Source organism: Excalfactoria chinensis, chromosome Z (assembly GCF_039878825.1).
Source record: "Excalfactoria chinensis isolate bCotChi1 chromosome Z, bCotChi1.hap2, whole genome shotgun sequence".
NCBI classification, from domain to species: domain Eukaryota; kingdom Metazoa; phylum Chordata; class Aves; order Galliformes; family Phasianidae; genus Excalfactoria; species Excalfactoria chinensis.
The window spans coordinates 61,541,794-61,568,140 of record NC_092857.1 but is presented as its reverse complement, the minus strand read 5'-3'; the positions used below and the strand labels follow the sequence as shown (position 1 = coordinate 61,568,140).

General features: G+C 36.1%; 1 protein-coding gene across 3 annotated transcripts in view; it reads right to left on the bottom strand.

Moving 5' to 3' along the window:
* The window catches only part of DMXL1 (Dmx like 1), a 69,890-nt gene that overhangs the window by 20,522 nt on the left and 23,021 nt on the right, over window positions 1-26,347 (bottom strand). For 2 of the 3 annotated variants that reach the window (XM_072360119.1, XM_072360120.1), the window contains exons 11-29: window positions 25,969-26,222; window positions 25,187-25,871; window positions 24,536-24,657; window positions 24,015-24,104; window positions 23,460-23,562; window positions 21,826-21,942; window positions 20,416-20,640; window positions 18,011-19,705; window positions 17,390-17,500; window positions 16,007-16,176; window positions 12,637-12,734; window positions 11,881-12,046; window positions 11,111-11,363; window positions 8,342-9,429; window positions 7,922-8,113; window positions 6,705-6,781; window positions 6,397-6,521; window positions 5,376-5,624; window positions 4,879-4,992 (exon numbers count right to left, since the gene is read on the bottom strand). In XM_072360119.1, coding sequence (XP_072216220.1) covers window positions 4,879-4,992; window positions 5,376-5,624; window positions 6,397-6,521; window positions 6,705-6,781; window positions 7,922-8,113; window positions 8,342-9,429; window positions 11,111-11,363; window positions 11,881-12,046; window positions 12,637-12,734; window positions 16,007-16,176; window positions 17,390-17,500; window positions 18,011-19,705; window positions 20,416-20,640; window positions 21,826-21,942; window positions 23,460-23,562; window positions 24,015-24,104; window positions 24,536-24,657; window positions 25,187-25,871; window positions 25,969-26,222 — 5,934 coding nt within the window. The remainder of the gene's footprint in view (window positions 1-4,878; window positions 4,993-5,375; window positions 5,625-6,396; window positions 6,522-6,704; window positions 6,782-7,921; window positions 8,114-8,341; window positions 9,430-11,110; window positions 11,364-11,880; window positions 12,047-12,636; window positions 12,735-16,006; window positions 16,177-17,389; window positions 17,501-18,010; window positions 19,706-20,415; window positions 20,641-21,825; window positions 21,943-23,459; window positions 23,563-24,014; window positions 24,105-24,535; window positions 24,658-25,186; window positions 25,872-25,968; window positions 26,223-26,347) is intronic. The other variant, XM_072360121.1, reaches the window with a different exon arrangement.

Sequence of the window (26,347 nt, the reverse complement as noted above, 5' to 3'; positions counted from 1 at the left end):
AGAGATTATTTTTGAACTCCTTTCTGAAGTTCCCAAAACTTTCAACATCTATCTAACTGGACATTAAACATTTACCTTTTTCTTAAGCATTTCAAAATATCCCTTTTCCAGGTAAAATTAAAATTTAAAATTTAAAAATTATTGTATAACTGAGAACAACCACAGCACTTAGGCAGCCATTCACTTCCTCTCACTTCAATTTCTTTCTTGTTCAACTGACAAAAACAAAGTCTGCAATGTACACTACAATGTCCTGTACTGTAATTTTCTTGCAAGAGGTATTATTTGAAATACACTCACCTGTATTAAAAGGTAACATAACAGCTGAAGTACAACGTATTTTCATACCATTATTTTAAAAAGCTCATCAGCTAACAAAGAGCACGTACATGCATTACTCTGTATGAAAGATTAGCAATTGCTTAAAGAAAAAAAACAAACAAAAAACTCATTTGGCATGAAGATAAGGAGCAAGTGTTGCATGCTATAAAAATAAAAAAGTATATGCTTGCAGGTTGTTTTTCAATGTGGACTTCAAAAAGTGAACGCTCTACTTTAGAACAGTATTCTTTTCACTCTGTAGGATAATTCTTCATATTTTTAAGACTACTGCTGGCTGCTCATTGACATATTTAAGGAAAAAGAATTACAACCATTCAAATGGATAGAAATACATAGAACTGACGCCAGTCTTTCTTTTTCCTCATTTCTTTTCAAGTAAAGGCACTTAAGTAAACCAACATAGTCATTAAAGGTCTCTGACATTTGTAATTTCAGATCACAAGTTAAACTCACTTTCAAATTTCTTGTGTATTACTACCCAAAATAATTTAAATGCATTCTTGATTTGAAATATTCATATTCACTGTCTTTATAATAAAGTAAGTAAATTATAAAAGAAAGCTGGATTATATTCAAAAAGTAAAACGCTTTTACTTCTGCAAAGATCTAACACGTGCAACAATATTCAGAAGACCTGTTGCCCATGCAAGTCCCCTTCCATCTCTCCAGGAAGAGCTAAGGTGTGGATCTCTTTTAATTTCTGAAAAGACCCTAAAATATAAGTAAGAAATATTGTGCTTTATTGAAGACTTCAGGCTTAGGAATAAATTGGCACTCTGCGGTGTTACAAACTCTAATGTTCACACCATTACATTCTGCTTCCTCAAGGACAACAGCTCTGGCCTACATGACTTCAGACATCTAAGCCCAACTTGATGAATTCAATGAATTACACTTGACAGCAGCAATACCTATTCAGTTCCATAGGATTATAATAATCAAGCCATTATGTACTATTTATTAATAACAAATAATGATTATTATACATACCCAAGACTGTATACTTTTTTGTATTTTTCCAGTATGTTATGCATAGCAATTAATTGAAAAGCTGAAAGCAAATATGTATTAACCTTTCAGACATTTCTGAAGATGTGTAAACAATGTGACACTTCAACTATGGGCACTTCAATAAACAGTAAATACAAAGCTCTGAAAAAAATAAGATGTGCACAATAAAGAGTTGTTGCATGACATACATGCATTTTGTAGACCTCTCCTGTTGTTATCATCCAAGGGTTTTTCTGCTGAGCCAAAATAGCTCCATTTTAATGCAAACTTCAGAACAAATTTCTATTCTGTCTTAACAGTTGGCTGAACTAAGTATAAGTAACAGGAAGAAGACAAACTTCAACACAGAACAGAAAGCCACACAAATAATGACGCACAGTAATCCAAAGTAGTATAAAAACATGCCTAATATTGCAGACTCAACTACTTAGCTAGAATGAAACACGTTCACATCAACATTTCCATTGCTAGCAACATCACAGGCAATTCTGAATTACAAGTTTAGTATGACTGCTGTAGGCCCTTACACAACCTAGAAGGTATTAAAACTTGAGCAGTTTTTTATCTGTTCTGAGATTAAGCCATTCCCAGATATAAAGTATAAAACTGAAGACATTCAGTGTTGTCTGTGATTTGCTGGTGAAATTTATTATCTGGTCACAGAATGGCTTGGTTTGGATGGGACCTTAAAGGAAATATAGTTCCAGCTCCTCACCATGGGCAAGGTTGCCATCCTATATATCATGCTGCCCAGAGCCTATCCAAACTAGCCTTGAATACCTAAAGAGATGGGGCATTCACAAGTTCTCTGGACAACCTATTTTGGTGCTTCTTTACTCTCTGCACAAAGAATTTCCCCATAAAGGCCATTCTCCCTTATCCTATCACTACCAAACTGCACAAATTTTTATCTGCACATCCTCATTATTAAACTATCTGTTTCACAAAACCTGCAGTATGTTGGGCAAGTTACCACAGTGAATCAACAACTTACCATTCTTTCCTATAGAAGTACAATTAGAGAATTAATCAGGATTCCTATTTCAACACCATCTTTAATTGCTCAGAGCACGAGCACCATCAGCAGAGAAAATTACTTATAATAGTCACATGTCACTAGATTTTTGACAGTTTATCTACAACTGACAGTTGAAATAGCTACCTTAATTCTATAAAGCGTACTTGCAAACTATTCAGTTTGGAAGAAGATTTTAATTTAATGTACTCTTCCAGAATAGAAAAACTGAATATATGAAATTAAATTACGAATTTCTAAAATGCAAAATTAAAACTTTTCTTTAGGAAACATCTGGATTTTAGAAAACGTATCATCTCTATATAGACTTAAGTTGCACAAATGCCTTGAGGCAGTTTTGAAGAGAAACTATGTGCAAAATAAGATTTCAAAAGCAACAGGATTATTTCTCAGATGTTAACTGCATCTTAGAACACATAATATGTCCACTATTTTAAGACATAAATAAGAATAGAAATTCTCAGATGCTAATATAACATGGTCAAAATCATTTGCTACAGGAACAAGAAATGTGGCTGAAAAGGACATTGAAGAAACTCCAAAAGTATTCAAACTGCTGTGCTTTACTGTGAAAGAAGAAATGGAACAAATTTTTCATACAAACTAATTCTGAATAGAAGACAGACAAGTCATTTGGTTTCCTAAAATACCCTAAAAGACCTAAAAGTAGAAATAAAAAACCCAATGATGTACTTAATTTGCAGAAAACATCTTGTGAAGCTGACTCAACTTTAACAAGGGGTAGCAAGTGAAATCACGTGTTAACTTTATAGGCCAGTTATGTACACATTACTATTACATATTACTATTATCTCATAAAACAAGTTTCAAATTTGTAGATTAACAACCACATTCAGATTGAAGTGCAACAGAACTGATGAAATCAGGCAGTAAGGGCCAATGCAGGACATGCATGAATAGAGGAGTATGAATTGTTAACCTATTAGAATTCTTAACATCAAACATTTTTTGCTTTTGATCTCCATTTGGGAGTGAAAATCTGTCACAAAGATCTAAAAGACACAAAAACTGCTCTCGTTATGCATAACTCTGTATCAGGTCTAAACGACATGCTGCTCAGTGTTTGTTGCTGAGCATTAGCATGTATTTTCAGTAAAGGTACAAAAACAGCTGATTTCAACCTGACTCCTCAGCTTCAGAAAGAAAGAACAAATGACCCAAACCCCAATTTCCTACCACGTAGGTTGCAAAAGACCTCTGGAGGCCCACGTTCAAAACAAGGCTAGCTTAGGCTGAGCTGCTTACAGCATTGTTTATCCAAGTGTCCAATAGCCCCCAAGATTCCACAGCCCTATTAGGTCTCTTTGCCTAACATTTGATTGTCTCACCAAATTATTATATATTATATTATGCTTCCTTAAGTTTTCAATGTTAGCTTCTTGTCTCTTCCAACAACAGTTTTATTAATCCTGTAATCAGTCAGTCAACATCCATTTCTAAGAAAAGCATGCTGCAGACTGGACAGAAGTAGCCTTCAATATCACTACATAAAGACAAATAGATTAATCTTAAAACAGGAAGGAAGAGCATTAACACACTTCAGCATATAGTTACCAACACCTACAACTCTGCCAACAAAAGCCAGCTGTACATTCTAATTATGCAATCCTGATTTGGCAAATATATTTAATAAAATGCCACAGAGAAAACTGTGATCAGATAAAAACTGAAAACTACTCTGAATCAGTACTCTGTAAGCTTTTCTAAATGTCTGAATTTAAACATCCATTTTCCTCAAATGAATGTTTTGTAAGAAATATTTATATATAGTATAATAGCAAGAGTAATAAATACAAGTTATAGATATTACCACTCATATGACATACAAATACATAAATACTCAGATGTGATATAAGAAGCCACCACAGTTCAAGGAAATTCACACTGATGAAGTATTCCTTTTTAGTTGTTTACTTTTTATATTAGACATCTGTATGATAGTTGGACTACGAGCAATTGAGTTAGAAAGCAGAAATGTGTACAAAAAAACCCTACGAAATTCACTGTGGATAGCTGTCTGAATTTATACCTGAAGAATTTAAAAGTAAAGTGCTCTCAAAATGTCAGAACTGAATAGCAACAAGGCACCTTTTTTTTTTTTTTTTTTTTTGTAATGTTTAGAATGAACACTTAGAAATTCACATGCATAATAAATGCTTATAATCATGAAGCAAAACAAGCAGCTCTCTGATAAAGATACGAAACACTTCTGATCATTTCAAACCATGGAAAAAAATATTTAAAACTTATTTAAAAGGAAGTACAGTAAGAGTACTACAGCACTAGCAATTTTTTTGGTAAAAAGGCCCGATTGAACTACTGCTGCAATTACAGAACATGGCTTTAAATTTAGATGTCATGGCTTGCAAACAGAAGTTTTTCTCTCTTTCTATATATGCAAAAAAATAAAATAAAATCACACATAGCAAACTGCATGTAGAGGCCTAGTACTAAATCTATTTTCTTGCCTGCAGACTTGGTAGGACTATGAGTACTGAAGGTAGTAAGGGATTTCGAAAACCCCACGCATTCCATGGAGAACACTACTACCTGATGTGGGCTAGGCATTGGGAAGTGCCTACCTGCCAAAGAGAGAAAACACACTGTGTCTGTAAAATGGGAATATATTATTGTTAGGAAAGAACTGGAAAGCTTTAACATGAATAATAAAAACTAGGTTTTAATTGAATTCAAAATTTTCTATTTAAAATGAATGTAACCCCCTCAAATTACAGCAGTTGTACTAACTAAAAACTAATACCATTAAATACCACATCTGCTATTCTGCTTCCCACTCTCTTTTGCAGAATATCTATTAAGAATGTCAGATTATTTTAATTTGTAGATTTAATCACTATTGAGACTGTTTAATGAAATTAGTCTTAGGCTTTCAGCAGTGAAAACATTTTCCAACAACAACAAAAAAATGCAGCTCCCCCACCTACTCATCCAAAAAAAGACATACCAGTTTTTGTCTTTAATTGTTGTTGTCCACTGATAGGTGTATGAGCTCCTCCTCCAAAGATTGCAGACCACATTTTGTTGTTAAGTGGATGAGCCATAATTCTATACAACTCACTGCTAGAATGTGTTGCTAGACCATGGATGAAGAGACTCAGATAGACTGCAGTTAGAATTTCACAAAGTAAGACTGTGAGTCCTGGCTGGGCTTCCTCACCAGCAGAATTCAAGAGACGTACTAGAGCTGTGATTCCTGTGGAAATACAAAAATTCCCAAAAAGCTGCATGTGTACGTGTTAGAAATTCTGTTTCAGGGGAAACTGAAAAGTCCAGGAAGCAGCGTCATCCTAATATTGCTGCATTCTATATCCTAATATCCAAACACAAAGACTGCTTGAGGTTCTCAGAAAGATTTCTTTTATGTTTTTTTGTTCATTTAGGAAAACAAAGCACATAATATGTAAATATATTTCACGGTTATGCTGAAATTGAAGTTACTATTGTAAACTGAAGCTCATACAGATCAATTGTATGTAGCTTACACTCTCTGTACTGAGACCAGCATAGCTTCATCCCAGCAAAGGCTAAACAGTTTTTGGAGCTGCAGCAGAATATAAAATGTTAAAAACTTCTCATTTTCAACAGTTTTGAATTAGCTCAACAGCTGGACCTAAGCTACAGTCATTCTGAAGCAGAGCACAAAGATACACTTGAAAATACATTGAAAGTGTAGGAAAGCAGAAGAATAGTGAGACTGAAGTGCTGCTTGCAGTGAGTGAAAGTAGAGCCAGTGCTCTAAAACACTTCACTCTAGTTTCAGTTTATTGGCTCCTTACTAGACGACCCAGCTAGTGATTTTTAGTAAGAGAAAGCAGTATCAGTCAAGTCAGGGAATAACTGAAGATAAACTTGAACTGCAGTAACTGACTTTGTTAAATATACTATTAGAAAGTCTGGAGCATATATGCATGCTCTTACAGTGCATCCCCACATTTTTTTCATAAGAGAAAAGAAACTGCACATACCTGGCCACTGAGCTGGTGATGTATTAGGAGTCACTGTTTCTTCCAATGTTGATCTTAGAGAATGGCGTTGAGTTAACAGCACTGTCTGATAAACTGTTCCAGTAAACTGATTTGCTTGAAATGAGCTGTACAATACAATCTTATATTAAAACAAACAAACACAACACCTGCTTGGTTTAAAATAGTTCAAGTTATAGCCTTTACTGAACACAGGCAGATGTCAGTACTGCCTCCAGGTGCTCTATGTATTGTACAATCATTATAGTGAATCAATCTTTTCTCTAGAAAGTGTTTTTCAAAGACCTTACCTGTAGCTGTGGCCATCACAAAGACATTGGTAGATGCAAGCAGAAAGTGATGCTGCTAAGTTATGCATCACATATATCTGGAAGACAAAGTTTTGTAGTATGTATCACACGATGAACTGTATTTAGTAACATTGTATTTAATGCATACAGGTTTGTAACAGGAGGACTTGTGTAGAAGGTGCAAGCACTGATGGCAAAAATCACTAACAAAAGCCCCTTCTCATCAAAATTCATTTCAACTAAGTCAATTCACTTTGCACTGAAAGGGATGAAAAGCACTCACACAACCCAAACTACCCAGAACTACAGCCCAATTTTAGCTGCACTGCCTTCTGTTAGGAAAGAGAACCATCATTAAACAATGAGTGACTACACCCAAAGACAGCATGTTGGCTCAGAATTAAAGATGTCATGCTTCATATTGAAGACTGTAATGGAACTTAGTTGTTGAACACATTTGTACAGTTCTCAGACACAATTTACTCAGTATCATACTGAACATCTATTTTTTTCCTCATAGCCAATATAAGTTTCATGTATGATACGACACACTTAAGTATTCATAAAAAGTAAAACAGATATTTATCTGTATCCTCTGAAACCAGACACAGAATAGGAACTAAGAAATCAATCCCTGAAGCATTCTATAAATCCACAGTAAAACTTAATACATACAAAATGGCAGGAAAGGTTTAACCTAAAGCTTGAAATCTTATCTCCAGTCCCAATCTAAATATACTAGAAATCTTATGGCAAGTTAAAAATAAATAAATAACATTTTACTGTGAGAAATAAATATCACTTGACAGAAACGTTTCTTTTAACATTTTCTACACCTAGCAAATCACCAAAATTATACTTCTAAATTTAATTTTACTTAGGTGTAGGATTGAAGATTAACATTGTTATGATTAACATATATTATGAGTGTATTGTATTAGAGCCAACAGTGGCATTGGTGGTGTTTTCCATAAGAGATGTTATCTCAGGCAAATATCCAGTTGTGAAAGTGTAACTGAAGTAGATGGGCCTCTCTCTTTTAGCCCAACATTAGTATTACAGGATAAAATATTTCGGTACCATGGTTTTGTTGCAAATCAGGAACGTATATTAGGAAGTTTTCATACAGTCAGAAAAACATTTGTGCAAAGTGGTCAATGAAAATAACAAATAAAAAAAGAAAAAGAAAAAAAAAAAAAAAAGAAGAAGACCCACACCTTGTTATTCTGAATATCTGGATGAGGCGGTGAGTCAAGGTTTATTATGGCATGTAATATATCATGAGTTAAGTTACCAAGATGCAACAGTGGATTAGCCACCACTGTTTTGGCACTAGCTGTGCAAGCAAATAGGAGAGGCACGGAGCTTTGCTCTAGAAGAGGGCTGGATGGTATCTGTGTTGACTGTTCCTAAAAACAAGAAATAAACACACTTAAGCACACAAAGTGATAGTACAACTTCCTGAAAAATAAAATAAAACAAAAAAGAAACCTCTTCCTTATAGAATGCAAAGTGTCACATTTATAATAAAACAGGTATATACTATAGTATGAAAATATGCATTATAGTATGAAATATTCAAAAACCTTCAACCAACCTAATGTGAAGAACTCACAAATCAAACTTCCCCCACGTACCTGCTGAGATTCTTGCAAAAGCAGAATTAACTCCATTCTGACAGATGCCAAACCACCACCATGAGAGCCATGCAGAACACAGTAACTAAGGAACATTCGTAGGAGAGACTGGTATTTCAGAAGCCATTGACGTCTTTTCTGAAAGTTTCCTTTCTGTAGCATGTTTTTTTGCTGGTCAGTTAAGTCTACAGTATTTCCATGCAATGCAACTTCCTCTGGCATCATGCCTTCAGACTGTATTTCATCTATTTCAACATTATAATCACAGGTTTTTTGAAGAGCTATGACTTCTCTTTCAAGCCACTGATAAAGCTGATACCTCAGTTTTCCACCATCTACCTCACAACCAGTGGACAATGTACGAAGCTCTACCGTAAGAATTTTCAAGCATGCTCTAAACTTCAGCTGTGCAGAAATTATATCTTCTGAAGGGCTTAAGATATCTTTTTCATCAACTACACTAAAAGATTCTGTGTAGCTAGAACTTGTTTCATAAGATTTTTCTCTTTTCTTCAGAGGTTTTAGCTCTTTCATTACCAGGGAAGAATCTTCATTCTCATCGCCTTCATCGCTGTCTAGCTGTAGCTTCAAGCCTTCATCTTGGATTATTACATTTGGTTGACTCCAGTCAAATGAAAGAGTTGAACTTGAATGTTTTCCTGAGGAACAGTCTGAAGAAGACCCTAGATCATTCAAAGTTGGCTGTGACCAATCAATACTGGAAGACTCATCCTTTATTTCCAAATCTTTAAGAGGAGAAGATGGTGAGAAATCTTTACTAGTATCCATTAAGCTGGGGGATCTACAGAATGGCTTTGACCTCTTGACAACTTTGGGCATCTTTGATAACACTTCTAAGGCCAACATAGGACAACCAGCTTTTAAATGAGCATATGCAGTGGTGAAGAAAAGCCGTCTTTCATCTAGGTTGATTTTGTCAGCTAATCCATTTTCCACTGTTAGGCACATGTGTGTGGAAGAGGCTTCAGAAGAGCCAAAATGACGTCTCAACAGGAGAGGATGTGTTCTTAAGTAGTTGTAGAAATTAAACACTGCAGGATTACAGCTTGCTGAGCCATCTCCTACATCTGAAAAGATATTGCATCATGAGGAAAGATCTACAGTTCAGTACGAAATAATACATCTCAAAAGTTCGTAGTTCAACAGGAGACTTAAGTCTTAATATTCATTCTGTTGTTGACTTCATTAAAATCATTTTCCACCATCGTCATTTGAATACTTGAGGAGGTAGGGAGGAAATCTCAACACCACTAAAGACAAAAAGCTGAGTGAGAGCACATAAAGAGTATGATTTTAAAAAACTTTCATTTATTTTCCTTGGAATTAGGCTTGTTCTCCTGCAGTCAAAGGAGACCATATTCTTGCTGATGGTTTAAATTTCTAAAGTTTCCAGTACTAAATGTACACTGCAATGCTCCAGATTCTTAAGTAATTTTTTAACTTTGGGGAAAAACAACCTTTAATAAATTTTGGATTAGTATTCTTAGTTTTGTGTACTTCCCAACAAAATGCACCTTAAAACCAAGGAATCCATAACACTTACATATATTCGTATCAGTACTGCATACAATCAATCAACTATGCATGACTACATATTTAACAACTTATGCCACATTATGAAAGATTTTAGGAAAACAATGAAATATCAGGAGCAATCAGCACAGGACAATTCACAGCTTTTTTGTCTGGGTTTAGCTGAGATAACACATTTGTTTCTGCTATGAGAAGCTATGACCATAAAAACTACAGATAACAGAAACAGGTGTAAGAAAAATCACCTATTAAGACAATGCAAAACGGAAAATGGAAGACTGATAAAGAAGTGTTAGTAGCATTTTAAAATGATTTAACACAGAAGCACGTTACCAAGATCTAAACAACTGAACTGTGTATCACTTATCTCTCAAAATCATCTTGAAGTATTTTGCTCCTATTGAAATTAGTTTATAAATTAATTTCCATAGCTCTGGGGATCGAGTCTTCATTTATCAAGTTTCTCTCACAAGACAGCTATCATTTTAACTGACTCAAAAATTTAACTTTGAGAATACTAACCTCAGGAATTAATGGGCACAACCTTTTCCAATTGATGTACTGATAGAAGCCTTTCCTATCCTTTGAGCCTCTTGCCAAGTCCTTCCTGATTCCATCCCTGTGCAGCCTAGCAATATCTCTATACTCCACCCAGGTTACCTGTTCCTGCTTCCACAGCTGTGCATTTTCTTCTTGCTCTCCAGTTTGACCAGCAAGTCTCAGTTCAGCCGCCCTCGTCTCTTGTCTTCTTTTCCTGACTTCCTACATCTGGGGATGGAGAGCTCTTGTTCCTCAAATATCTGTCAGGGGTTTTGTTGACTAACTCCCTCCAGAGATGGAAGATGGCTTTCCTAAAATTAAACTTCCTGATTTTATTCTTTACCTGTCCAATATCCCTCAAGAATGTGAATTCCACCATTGCACAATCATCAGAGCATAGGCAGCATCCAACCCTGACGGCACTAACCAGTTCACTTCCATTGATGAGTAACAGGTGCCACCACTGCATCATTTCCAGTGCGGCTGTCTATTACCTGGCTCAGGAAGCTATCCTCTGTAAGTTTTAGGAATGTCCTGGACCGTATGTGGCTCATCATTCCTGTTGGTGAGCAACCAGGTGCAACACGCAGTCACATTCAGACTGTACCTAAGAAAATACTCTTTAAATGCATAAATGTTTAAAACCAGCCTAAAAGCCAAAACACTCATTCTTACCTCCTTCATCTTCAACAGAATGTTTAATCAAAGTGTCAAGAGCCTTGCTATAATCTTCCAAAATCCAGTAACCCATACTTCGCAGAAAAGGATCACTGTACGTGTTTCCTGTGCTCTCCTTTCCAGAAAACACACTTCCCAAAATTCTCTTCTGTAGTACAGATTTGTAAGTACTAGAGACTTCAAATTCTGACTCATAAAGCCTTGAAATTACAAGAGCCAATTGAATGTCATTCAGTTTTTCAAGACAGACCTAAAAGAAAATAAGTACAGTTATAAGACCAAATACTGTAATTTCTTCTCTGGTTAAAATTGTAGACTGGAAATGATAGTCATATGTTCAGACTGACAGAAATACGTTTATTTAATTTGTTTAATATGTTTATTTTATTTATGTTTATCATATTTAATCCAAAAATTAAGAAGGAACTAGGAATTAATTTGGAACATTACAATGGAAGTCTATATTATATTAACTTGTGGAAGAACAAAGAATCTGAAAGCAAGTTAATGGTAGATAGCTCCCCTAGTCCTACTACAAAGGAATCAACTATGGGACCTCTTCATTATCAGCAGCATCACAACTAAGATGTAAAGAAAAGATCTGTATGTCATTAATGTATTGGTGGGGTTGAGAGAGTAAAAGAACAAACAAACTGGGATGTTCAGTGGCCATACTAATTTAAATTGCAATGTTTCTTACCTATTTTCACACTCAATTCATTGTTAGGTTTAGAACAATGTAACAAAGAGGTTCATTATTTCATTACCTCCACTGCATCTTTTAAGTGTCCTGCCAGCAAGAAAAATGCTGCGGAATGTTCAAAACGCTGTTTGCCAAGCAAAGAGAAAGCATTTTTTAAAGCTGCTTTACGCCATCTGTCCTCAGTGAAGTTGTTTCCAAAAAACTGTGTCATTTTGGTGTCTTTCTGGGACCTGCATTTGAATATAATTGATAAAAATATTATGTGTTTATTAGATGCATTTTTGCTTTTGATTTTGTCAGATGTCAGTACACAGACGTGTTCATAATGCTGAGTGCATAGGAGGCTTTGCTACTGCAAATTAACAATAACCATTGGTTAACATAAGAATTAAGGTAAGATCTTCAATAGCGAGTAAATCACAAGCTAATTTTTAGGAGGTTCACAAAGTTGAACATTATTATGAAACGTCCATCTGAAAGACACAATTCAGTTCTTTGAATTTTCAGCAAAATTATCATTGAAAGCACTTCTAAGAACACTACTGCCTTTCCAAACACAACAGTCCCCTATAAGCCAAACGGAATTAAGCAGTGTATGAAATTAGAGTACATCTGAGACTGAAGCTTGATTCATCCACCTTTACAACTGACTAAATTCCCACAGTAAATACCAATAATTACCCATGCAGTTCACTAATTTATTTAGAAATTGATTCTCAGCTTGCAGTGGTAACAGTTGGGCTTCTTTTCAATCAGCACTGCATTCAACATTTCTTTTCCAACTTACATCAGATATTATGAAGACCCTGGTATCACCTACCTATACAGTCCCCAGATCACAGCCTTCTTTTTCATTGCAAGGTAAAAAATGGCTGCATCAAGTGGATCATTGTTTCGTTGAAAGGCTGCTTTGGCTACCTGTGAAGACAATTCAACAGGGGGAAAAAGAAAAGAATTTGAGTGAAAATTAGCTTGGATTCCTGTTGTTCCCCTTACCCTGTGCTTCACTGAGCTAAGATGTTCTCTAACAAAATCCCTCTTCTCACTCTGGGTCTAAAGAATGTGTGTAGCTACCATTGCTACAATCCCTTATTACTGTTTCATTATAGAACCTTTTAGACTGGAAAAGCCCTTCAAGATCATCAAGTTCAACCACTAAACTGACCTACCAAGTCCCATAACTTATCCATGTCCTTCACTGACATGTCCATACATTGCTTCAGTACCTCCAGGGATGTGGACTCTACGACTTCCCTGGACAGCCCCTTCCAATGCCTGACCACACACTATGAAGAAATTCTTCCTGATAAGCAATCTATGCCTCCTCCAGCACAACTCGAGACTACTTCTATGAGTTCCATCGCTTACCAGCTGAGAAAAGATACTGATCTGTTCCTCAATGCAACCTCCCTTCAAAGCAGTTGTAGAGCGATGAATTCTCCCAAGCCTCCTTTCCTTCACCCTGAAATACCACCCAGACCACTGATAAAAACATTAAGCAAAATTGATCCCCTAGAGAAAATGGCAGGCAACAAGCCACCAAGTGGACCAAATTCCATTCACTATGGACCTTTCAGCCCAGTCAGCCAGCCAGTTCTTCAACCAGTGAACCATGCACCTAGCCGAGCCAAAAGCAGACAGTTTCTCCAGGATACTTCCAGAGCCAGTATCAACTATTTTAATAAAACCCAAGTAGACAGCATCCACAGCTTTTCCCTTATCTAGTAAGTGGGTCCTCTTGTCACAGTAGATCAGGATAGTCAGGCAGGACCAGCCCTTCATAAACCCATGAATGCTGCAGCTGGTCATTTGATTCTCCTTTATGCCTTTCACGACAAACTTCACTACAACCTTCCCTGGCACCAAGATCTGACTGACAGACCCATAGATCCCTGACTATTCCTTCCTATCCTTACTGTAGATTGGAGTCAGTTACTAACCTCCAACCAACTCGAAACCTATGTGTTCACCAGTTCTTTTAGTATCTTTGGATGAATCCCAACCTGACCTCACTGTAGTGAATATTCAAATGATGAACAGCTCACTTAGAGTTTTCATCTGGATTACAGGAGCTTCAACTCACTCCCCATCACCATCTTCCAACTCAGAAGGATGGGTACCCTGAGAGTAAATGGCCTTACTAACAAAGGCTGAGGCAAAAGAAGCAATAAGTACCTCAGCCTTATCCTCATCTTTCATCACATTTCCCATTATGTCCAACAATGAATAGAGATTCTCTTTAATGCTCCTTTTACTGATGAGGTACTTATTTATATTTTTATTTTTATTTTTTGTCTTTTACAGCACTACCCAGGCTGAATTCTAGTTAGGCTTTGGCCCATCTCATCATTTTCTCACTGCACAACTTCATGACAGCTCTGTAGTCCTTATGAGTAGTCTGCCCCTTCTTCCAGAGCTCATAAATTTGTTTTCTTCCTTAGTTCCTGAAGAAGCTCTCCATTAGGAAGGCTGTCAGCTTGACTTTATCCCCAGCTAGCTTTACATCTGGTGAACTGAAACATCCTGCTCCTTCACCTTAACAATTTCACTTTTGAAGAAGGTCCAAGCTTTTCAGAAGTCTTCCAAGGGACTCTGTCAACCAGATCTCCAAACAGGACATCTACTACAGATCAACAGTTCTTCTAACCGACCTTCTATACTTCACTGAAGACTGAAAATCATAATTTCATGAACACTACGCTCAAGACAGACTTACACCACCACAGTGCCCCCACGTCATCAAATCATAGAATGATCCGGATTGGAAGGGACTTTCACAATTATCTAGGCAAGGACACTTCCACTAGACCATCCCACCTGGTCTTGAGTATGTCCAGAGATGCAGTACCCACAGCTTCCCACAACAGTCAGTTGCAGTGCCTCGTGACTCTAGCAGTAAAGAACATTTTCCTATCACCTGATCTAAATGAGCCCTCTTTAAGTTTTAAAGCCATTACCCATTGTCATATCACTACACCCGTGATAAAAAAATCTCTCCCCAACTTTCCTGCAGGCCCTATTAAAGTACTAGATGGACATTATTAGGTCTCCCTGCAGCATTCTCTTCTCTAAGGCTTGCAATCTCAGTTCTCTCAGCCTGTCCTCATGAGAGGTACTCCAACCTTCTAAGCACCTTTACAGCCCTCCTCCGGACCTACTTTAACAGGTCCTATCTCTCCTGAAGAACCTATAACCATTTGTGACAGCTTTCTAGGTATGTGAACTTGAACCACCACGTCTCAACATCTCTTGTACCCATCTTTTAGAACTACAAAACCATTTTTAATCAGATCAGCTGTCAAGGCCTACATTTCAAGTCAGTTCCTGAAATTATAACAAAATTAACACATTAGTTACTCTGGTAATTTAAAGATAGATGGAGACTAGAAGAAGAGGCTGGTACCCATCACAATAGGAGAAGATTGCTTTTGAAAGCTGAAAAGGAAAATGGGCAAGTGTCAGTAAGAATTATCCAAGACCCAGGTAAAGTAACCTTAAAAACAGACCAAGGAAACCTCGAGTTTTTAAATTACTGTTATTTACATACAAGGCAAATAATTTGCATGGAATGATGATTAATTTCTGCAGATCAAACAGTAGAAGTAGAGACATGCATTTTACCACCTTGTGCCTTGTAGTCAAATTATCTTGAGCATGCCATTTTCTAGCTCAACACTTTTGGCTCTTCCAAGAGCTTAAAACAAGTTACAGTGAGGTTAGGAACTGCCTCATCTGTGAGGATTTAAACACATAGTCAGTACAGAAAAGAACATCAGCAGGCTTTGCTGACATGGAAATACATCAATTTGCAAGACATATATATAGTAGCTTATTTGGCCTGACATCTGATAGTTTTCTCAAGAAAACACTCTACCTACCATACCTTGTTTCCTACCAAAGAAGATACCTCTGCTATAGAAAAACAACTACTAGGTCAACCTGGATACTGAGCATCTACTATTGTACTGTAACAATCAAAATCTGATTTCCAAAATCCCAAAAAGTATTTCACACAGGAATTTGAAACTTAAAATTGCACACTCATACAATAAACTATTCATTATAAATACGGCAGGCAAAGTTCAGAAAGTGTGGACAGATTTCAAATTTCAAACTACATAAGTAGAATTACCAGAGGACAGTAACTTGAAAAGCAGTTTTGCAGTTTTGCTTCAAAGCACTATCTTTACCTTTTCTATGCATTTCCGTAGGCTATGGATATTTCGAACCCACCATCCTATACCCATAGCTCTGAGTTCTGACCATGTTGGATCCCCTTTCTGCATTGCAGGGAGCATGCTCAGTAGTTCTTCTTCCGCTACTGAATGAAATGCCCAGGCAAAATGACTGGTAGATAAGCCTAGATAATCAACATTACAAAACAATAAAAAATAAAAATTGCAAGAAGTTAGAGGAGTGAAGAGAGAAGAAGGCCAGATTGTTTATTTTGAACTTTTGAAGGCATTACTGATAAGACACCAGAAATTTGAAAATATTTTAAGCACTGAACACTGAACATTTTAAAAAGCTCACACAGATAAAAACTTTTTTTTTTTTTTTCCACTTTAAAACTACTTAGGCAGTTTACAAAGAACAGATACTGACTGAAGCAAAAAATATAATACGTAGCATGAAGATTAACTATAAGATGAAGTGCAACAGGTTGATGAACGTTTCACTGTTTTCATCAATTTCACCTAGATTGGAAAACGTGAAGCTAAACATTGCCCCAGTAGCAAACAGATTTGGAAACAGAGACACAAAACCACTGGAAGATGAAAGCCACGACATGATGGAGACAGCAATTACTAACCAGTATAAAAGCTAATTATAGATGACCGCAACACTAAGAATGATCATGGGATGCTGCTCTGAAATGAGGCACACTCAGCTGCACTTCTGCAAGTGCACAAGAGGCATTTCTAATTCCCACCAATTTCTCAGCTCAGGACACAAGTAAGTATTTCAATTTACAGGATACCTAAATCAATAATACTGTGTTGTGACAGTTCGGAAATGTTCTAACCTCGTATGTAGCTGAGTAAGTGACCAAATGACTGAAAACTGTCACTATCTGTTATGATGACAAATAGAAGGGTGAAGAAATAATCACGAACAGTCCTTTAAATTTGGTAAGTCCTAATCAAATATCCCATTTTGTAACATAAGGTTGGAACTACTTAAAACTGCACCAAGAAAAGCTTCATTTGAGATAAGTTTACTGGATAATTACACCAGGTGTACAAAAAGGTTTTTAGGGTCTAAGTAGGGAAGGATCTTTCCCTTCCACCCCCAAGTATTAAAAAACTAAGTTAAGGAGTACTCTGTATTTTCTGCTTCATTATTCCTATACAATGTTACTGGAAAAACAGGGTACTACAGCCTGTTCTTTTGGGGAAGTAAAATTGATAAAATAAAACTACGAAAGTGTTATAGTTGTTTTTTCCATGGATTTTTGGTTGTTGTTGTTTTTTAATAACAAGATTACCTCATTAATTCTTCACAGATATAACACAGAATCACATGTACTAAACTGAGTTAACATTCATCTCATTTAGGAACGTATCAGTTACCTTGGTGAAGCAGTTGAGCTCGATGAACAGGAGGAAGCGAAGTTGTTAGAAACGTGTGAAGTCGAACAGCTAATAAAAATTTTAAACCACACTCATCAAGAGTTTCTCCACCTGTAATTAAACGTGTTGGTATGCACTTTAATGAAACTAATAAAAATAGCTACCGGGCATCTTAAGAGAAGAAATACCTTATAATTTTACATATACTTTTGCTTTAAATTCAAAAATACATTAGCTTAATTTTTCCCTCTAGCACAAAAGAAAAAAATCTTAAATCTACTAAGTTTTTATCAAATAAAACAGAATTATTTCTCAGTTTCTCTATGTAGCACAACAAATACAGGCGGTTTACAAAGCCATCTCTTCAAAAGTGAAGGAGAAACAATTACAGCACAAACACCAATTTAAAAACACAGGTATGAATAGTCAGCAGTGCAGAATTTTACTGTATGAAACTTAAGCTAAACTATAAACGCTGTGATAATGCAGCAAATCAAAGAGGATATACTGTAACAAAACTACGAAATGCTTTGACAAGCCACAGAAATATTCAAAACTAACAGGAAAATTCCAGAAAGAGCTGTGAAACAGTAATACATAAAACTAGAAGAGACAGCTTACCCTGGCTCCTGTCCCTGCTTTCTCCAATGTCTGTACTGGTGGTAGCAATAGTATCTGCCAAGGCCATCAATGACATCTGTTCCATTCTAGTCAGACCTGGCAAGCTTGAATGAAGCAAGTGACGAGATAGAACTTGGGCATGCTCTGGTCCAAAGTAAGTTGGGCTAAATTGTGAAAGATCAATTACTTTTGGTTTCGCACTGTCTTCCTCTGCATCAAATGTTACAAGTTCATCTGTACTTATAACAGAATTTTGAAAGAGATCTTCATAATTGTCCTTGGGCATACCATTTTTACTTTGACTATTTTGACTATGAGACTTTTCTGGACAGGAATGAGAAGAATCATCATCTGCAGCAAGCAGAGCATACAACGGTAATGGTGGAACAGAGTCTATTTCAATATAGTCTGTAGTCTCCGTTTTGCTGAATGTTTTGGGATCTCGTGAAGTACTTCCACTAGCACTGATGGTCAGAGATCTAAGTCTCCTATCATGATTAGGTTCAGATTCATTTATAGCAACAACTTCTCCAGCAATGCACTTCACTAGATGGGACAGAATGGCTTTTGTTCTACGTACTTTACCAAGATCCATGAGTTCTAACAGTTGATGTGGATGGTACTGAGGTAAAGTGGGAGATAGCATATGAGCTGCTTCAAAAAGACCAGAGTCTTCCATTTCTGCAGACAGATCAAAGGCAGATCTTTTCCCACTAAGTTTCTGTGCAAGGCTGGTCATAGATCTGGTCAAGGTTCGCTTTGGTGGAGGCAGACCTGAAGCAGCTGACTGGCTTTCTTTCATTAAGCTAGTTATACTTGGCATACTGCAGGAATCTGTACTAACTAGACCCTGCTTGGCAGGAGGTTGCCACTGTGAATAAACATGCATCTCACAATCCATTCCAACTACAAGAATGCCATCACGTACCCAAGACAGGGAGACTGGAAAAGGAGGTGATCCCTCCACGGAAGAAACCAAGTCAACAGAACGCAGCAGAACAAACCTAGAAAAGTTTGTAGCCTTCGTGGTAGTACTGCCAATGTGGGAGATTGCTACAGTCTCCTTACCATTTTGTTCTTGCATTTTCCCAGACAGCTGGCCAAACATATAAAGTTTTGATCCAATTCCCACTGTTAGAATGTGCGAACCATCCTCCCTAGACATCCAATCTAAGTGTACTAAGTGTTTAGTGCTGGGAATAATATTACCACATGAGAGAGAAACTTCTTGTCTGTTGTATGCCACTAAATTACTATCAATACTAACAGCAGAGTCTAACATAGTGCCTATCTCATCTAAATGAAGAGTCTGTTCAAGAACCCAAGAAGAACCCCCTGTAGATTCACATTCAAAAATACTAACATGCATAACAAAGTCTTGAGAAACGTGGCTATTTTTAGATGTTACCTGCTTGTACGCTACAGCTAATCGGTTTGTGTGTGCACAACTAACTTCAGTTGGCCTTCCTGGAACATTAATAGCACTACTACTAAGAAGTCCATCCTCAATCAGTAATGGCCATTCTTCCCATATGTATGTTACATCACTGTGTGCATTAGATTCTGGCATGGAAGAAACTGATGATTCAGTGGTCACCCTGCATCTCCAGAATCGAACTTTTCCATCTGTGCATGAAGTAGCCAGCAGATAAGGTGCACGACAAACGGGGTATATGGAAGAACTACTCAGATGTCCTAAAAATAAAATAATTTTTAATGGGGCAGTTAAAAAAAACAGGCCAAAAGTAAAAATCTTTTTGTTCAGTTATCACTTTATTATTTTAAAACAAAGTATTAGTACTTCCTCATTAAAAAGGCTTGTTCCCAGTGCTTCACAAAGGAGATGATATTAAAAAAAATGCTGTGAAACCATTTTAGCATTAGTCTCTATGTCATTCTCTAGAGAGGATTTAAATTGCATAATTTAAGCTTGAATATTAGTATCACTAGGTACCAGTTTTTGTGCTGCATGGGAAAGAGATACTGTTTTTTTCTCTCCCACTAGACAGAAGATATACTTCTATAATCTCTCCTGTCAAACAAAAATTTCCCAGTCTGAAATCTAAACATCTTTTCAGAATACTGTCCAAAAGACTTCTGGTTGCAACCTTAGATTTAAATCTAGACACCACCAAAAGGTAATTAATGACTGCAAATCAAATTCGTTTATAAAATTTCTTTTATCATCAAAACCTGGACTTAAAGACTTAAAGATATGCTATGCTTTACAGTATAGTTATCACTACTTTAGTATTATGTCCAGGATCCAGACAAAAAATAATAAATCAGGGGGATGAGTATTAGCAAACCTTTCCAAATTACAGTACCTGTAGGTAGATCTAACAACACTAGACTATTTAATTTGCTCTTAAGAAAAAAAAAAAAAAAAAAAAAAGATTACAAACCTGCTGAAGGCTTAACACTTATTATCTCCACTCCTTCTGGCAAACTCAGCCCTTGGCTATACACCATTTTTGAAGACAGAGTGAGCCAGCTTGTGCTCTGAAGGTTTGCTCTACAGGCCTGATACTTCTGTGTGAACGGTGACTGTATCTTCTCCGGATCTGGTGAAGAATACAACTCCTCTGTTTGTGTTGCTGCTTCAGGAGTATTTGAATCTATCCTGTCATCTAAAGAAAGGTTTGCATTATTTAAAAAAAAAAGTCAACAATCTCTTTTAACCTAAGAGATAGTGGCACTGATTTTAAAACTTCCATAAGGATAAATAAAAACTTAGAATTTTACTCCCTTTTAAATGAAATATGCTCTTGAATTCAGACTAAGAGAAACTGTAACACACCTGAAATACTGGAAACGCAGAACAGTTTAGAAGTTATGAACTCTTCAAATAGTTAAACTATTAGAGACAGCGAAATTGCAGAAGAGACACATATGTGGGGTTCCATGGAAATTAATGCTTCATGAGCCATGAAATATTTGCAGCTAGACAAAATTAAACACTCTCAGGAAGAATTATTTTTTCCTGAAATTTTAGCAATAGTCCTTTAAAATGTAAGATCCAAGAGACCTCGTATAAATGCTTCATTGTCTTTTTAATTTTTTATAAAAGTAGTTAAAGTATGATTTGAAACCTGTGTTCTTCAAAAAAATGAAAAAACAAAAACAAACAAACAAAACCCTTACCAGTAATGCCTTCACCACTCAAGTAGACTAAACACTTCATTTTTTGTTTTCTCACAAATTTCTTACCTTCTATAATACTTAAAGTAACTTTTGAAGTTTTGCCTCTGAAGGAAACAGTATGATAAGTAAAATTTTGGCTTAAAATAGAGGAATGTGCATTGCAAAACTTGTTTAGTGTCTGATAAGTGTTTGATCTAGGCTGCCTTAAAATCCTAGCATACCTAAACTTTATAGTTTTAGTGGTACTTTGACGGTCTGAAAGAGAATTAGCAGATTTCTGTATTTAGATTTGCACATAACTGTAACTGTAATCTTTGCCCACCATAAAAAACCTTAAATACAAAAACTGCAGAACAAAAACTTCTGAAAAGAAAATCATCTGAACTGTTAGGCTCCATTTAAACTGTATGAATATATGTGCCCTTAAGATAAAAAAGAAAACATAGCAAAGTTAGGGCTCATGATGAATACATCAAATGCTTCAGCATTCTGAAAATTATGAACTAGTAAAGAAAACAGTGGGTTTTGATTTAAGCTTTTAACAGAAGAATCAAGGTTCTTTTCAAAAGATGAAATATCACTTAGGAAACCATTTAGTAGCACATATATTCACAAGAAAATGGCTTTTTTTCTTTTAAATAAACATCTATTCTACAAGGAAAAGGGCTTACCTACTGAGACTGGAACTGACTTCAAATGTAAATGCCACATATGTAGTAATGAATGGTTTTGAGTATACTCTACTACTATTAAGTAGAATTTTTCAGAGAATCCATTCTGCTGTTTTCCTGATGAAAATCAGAACAAGAACATTTTACTTCAACTAAAGTTTGAAGTTGGGCCAGCTAGAAAGTAAGCTACTGTGAACTGATGCTCAAATGCAATGACTGTATTTAACTACTTCACACTACTTTTATGAATATTTTATCACAAGCAATAATCCTTGTCACTTGTTTAGGTACACACATGAAAAACTGTCACTACTTTGTTTCAGAGGGGGTAAAACATCTCCCATGTGTTTAAAGGTGAGTACCAGAACGTATTCTCATTTCTACATATTTGTCCTTAATGTGTTTGTCTCATACACTTAAGCATCTATTACTGAATTTACTCTTTTCAAAAAATAACATGAGCCAAGTACCTGAAATGTTTCACTAAAGACTAGAGGATTAAAACTGAAATGATTTAAAGCAGTAGATACATTCAAGTGAGAACATATGCCAAGGGCACACTTCTAGGTCATACTTATAAGGGGTCCACTTAGCCCAAGGTCTTACATGGTAGTCATCCAGAACACACATATATACGGACATCCAAGACTGAATTACTTCCATGCAAACGTGACAAATTTACTTTCAAACAACACTTATTTTTTCTCCTCATTTCAGTTATTTCCATCATCCTATTTGTGTTTCCAGTAGATCCAGCTCTCAGCAGTGGTCAATTTCATGGATAGTATCTATTGCTCCACATCTTTCTTGAGCAGAAACAGCTCACTCAGAATCAATCACTATGTACATTCAGCTCATGTCATTTTTCTTAGTATGTCTCTTTTCTTATACCAAAAATATATTTCACATGGCTAGTTTTAAGCAACATTTTGATACTTCACATAATTTTGCTTCCTCATATTTAGCATTCTCACTACTACTGCAGATAACTTGACCACAACTTTATTTTTACCTTTGTTTTCCAAACCATTAAACTGGAACAGAACAATACAAAATTCATATGCCTAAACAACAAAAACACTACTCAAATTCAGGAATGGAAAAATTTATTCCAGAGAATTTGAGAACAATCTTAAGATCCACAGAATCATAAACCCCATAATTATAGCTACGTATTTTTCATGCATTACTCACAGCATTGTATTTTTAAGTTCTGGGTATTTTGGGGATGCTTTGCTAATTTGGAATTATTATTATTATATTATAAGGCCCTATGAGAGCATTCATCTGATGTGAAGGATGAGTATCCTTCATGAAAGGATGCAGGTAAGTTTGCTGCTATATCATATCTTACAAATGCAGGCTTTAAGTTTAAAACACTTGACACAAGGATATCAACAATAAAATGCTTTAAGAAGTAATTGATGGGTACCTGATTATTTAAGTTACTTTGTCTAAATTTGGATACATATTAATCTCCCAGAAAGTGAAGCACCCACTTTAAGTTTCCCTACATTAGAATTTCTTCTTTAGCATACAAAGGTGTTAAATAAAGAAAAATGGAAAAACCTATACAGTAAGTTCTGCAGAAAGCAACATAAAATTATTTGTCTTAATGAAAAACAGTTCTTTACCAGAATCCACTACATTATTCTTCTTATCAGGTGTTCCTTTCTCTTGGTTATTTAAAATGAAGTCTTCTTGAAAAACATGGAATAATTGTGTTTTCCTGCCATGCTAAGAAAGTAAAAGATACACACAAGAACTGAACATCACAGAGTGCAATGCATAAGTTTTCTCTAACATGGGAGCTTATAAGTTGATTGTTAAGTTGATTACAAGAAAGGTTTTTCAATAAAATGCACCTCATTATTAAAATTTTCTCCATTTACAAGTTCTATGAAACTAAAAGTAAGTGTATTATAGTATCATAGAATATGCTGAGTTGGAAGGGACCCACATGGAACATCAATGGCTCCACACGGGACTGCTCCAAATTCAAATTCAAATTCTAAGAGCATTGCCAAATGCTTCCTGAACTCCAGTAGGCTTGGATGGTCAGTGTATGTCAAAATGAATCTTTGAATGTTTCATTTCACTTGACAGGAAACTGTAACCATAATCTCTACTGTTAACACTTTGTAACAAGGTGCTTATAGTATAAAATAAGTACAAGAAAAAGGTCTTACAAGCTCTGTGATGGCATCCAATTCAATGATACATCCTGGACGAGCAGTAGATTGCTGACTTATGATGTTAAAAACTTCACCAACGTATTTCTGTTTTAAAAAAGTCAGTGGAATGATTGTTAACTCAGTTTTGTCCATATTTGTAACAGTCTACCAGCTAGATGAAACAGCTAAGCAAACGTTAGAAAAAGCATTGTATGTGAGTTTCCATGATCACTTATAACATTTGTAGTTTTATCAAGTGGCATACTTTTGTTGACAAAGTGTGGAGAGAACTTGAACTCCTTTGAAAAGCCTCACTTGCAGCAGTTTATTGCTCTTTCACTGAGCTGAAACATTTTTTAACTGTAGTACCACTACCGAGCTGAAAAGCTTTATGGTATCTGTTTTGACAAGCAAAACTGGACTACTGTGACCTGCAAAATCCTCAGCAACCAGCTTAGTCAGTTTCTAATAAGTCTGTAATTATTACCATTGAATGAGATTCCAACCTCCTAAAACTTGACACAGAATTCACTTACAGAAATCTCTGGATTGGATTGCTCACACAGAAGTTTTTTAGCATCTATCACAGCTTGATATAATCTCAAATGCTGTCCATCACTAGCCACAAAGCAGGCACTTGGAGAATTACAGTATGCACCTGAAAAATATGAATGCATAAACTGCTCAAAATGTTCAGACACCAACTGGCTCCCTTCTTCATCAAGAGGAAATTTGCAACATATGAAAAAGAAACACAACATGAGAAATACTCCCTCCTTAAATTCAGTTCATATCCAAGAACTACAAAGTGTAATGCTTAGCAAACGAACTAAAGAATACAGAACGAAATCAGAATTTGGTTTTTAAATTAGTGCAAAATCTACCTCCATTTCTAGGTGTTCACCACAGTCTGCAGTCTAAAGAATACACTAGCATCTGAGCACACCTCTTCATTAGCTCCCCAAATAAGAAGTACACAAAAAAGGCAGAACTACAGAGCAATTCTTCAGAAATGAATATACAATAATCAAAGCATTAGTAGCTTGAAAACTTGTAATATAAAGGATTCACGCTTAACATATCTTCTTCAATGGATTCACATATATCTACATTGTCTACTTAATAGTATTATTAGCTCAGATTACAGTTATTCTGAAACACTTAAGAAACCAGTAAAATGAACTCACCAAGGCAGTAGCTGGGTATAAGAGTAGGCAGCCATGCAACATTAGAAAAAGCTGAAACATGGAGAGAATTGATCCGAGCAAGTTCAGAAACTCCACCAGAAAAGGAAAGTGGCCCAACAGGATCAACTCTCCAAAGAATAAGTTCACTGTAAACTGCATTGGGATCCTGGGATGTTACATTTGCATTGCCTCTACCCTGAAGTCTTACTGATGACTCCTGAGACTTTAAAGAATCATTTGCCTGTTTCGCATTCTCAACGTCTGGTGAACTTAGAGCATTGTGATGTGAGGTTGTAAGCAGCAGTGGTAATACTGAATGGCAAGCCAAGTCATTAAGATGAAAACGGTGACCACAGTATCTCGATTTATGTGAAATACTAAGTACAGTTGAAAAAGCAGATTCTTCAGCAAAACTCACGAGCCACTGATTCAAAGAACCATCCGCATGTTTAGAAATCATCATAACATTGGGTGTGAAAATACTTAGTTTTAAACTGTTGGTTGATTTACTGTGTCCAGAAGAGATAAGCATAGATGAAGATCGTGTAAGGCCAGGAGGCTTTTGTCTGCCTTGCTGAATAGCCAAGTCAACATTTTTGGTACATGCATACATCACTATACTTCTGCAAAGAGAGTTTGCATCACCAGTTGGGAATGCAACAGGAATCCTTGAAACAAAAGACACCTGGAATTTTAATAAAGAAAGAAACAGTAAGCATCAAAATTTACTCAGCATACTTTCTACTCAGTAGAAGTGTGTAATCCTGAAAAAAGTAAAGTACCTGCACCTGTCGAAACATGCCAGGTTGGTACTCATCCAGCCAGTCTACATGCCATACCAGCAGTGAACCATCCATAGGATGTATACTAAATAGCATATCAGCATTTTTACTCCATTCAGAAAGCAATACTTCAACTTCGTGATCTACAACAGCAGAAGATAAAGGAACAAGGCTTGATGCTGGAGTAGTCTTTTCATCACCCAGTTCCTTCTTCTCTTCATTTCCTTTCTGTTCATCTCCATTTTCATTAGCTTCTAGAACACAAACAAATCATATTCAGAAGTTTAGCAAGCAGTGTCTTTCAAGCCCTGGAGCACCTTTCAAGATTATTCTAAATAAATCATGCAAGCATAAATTTTAAATAATGAAAGATCTAATC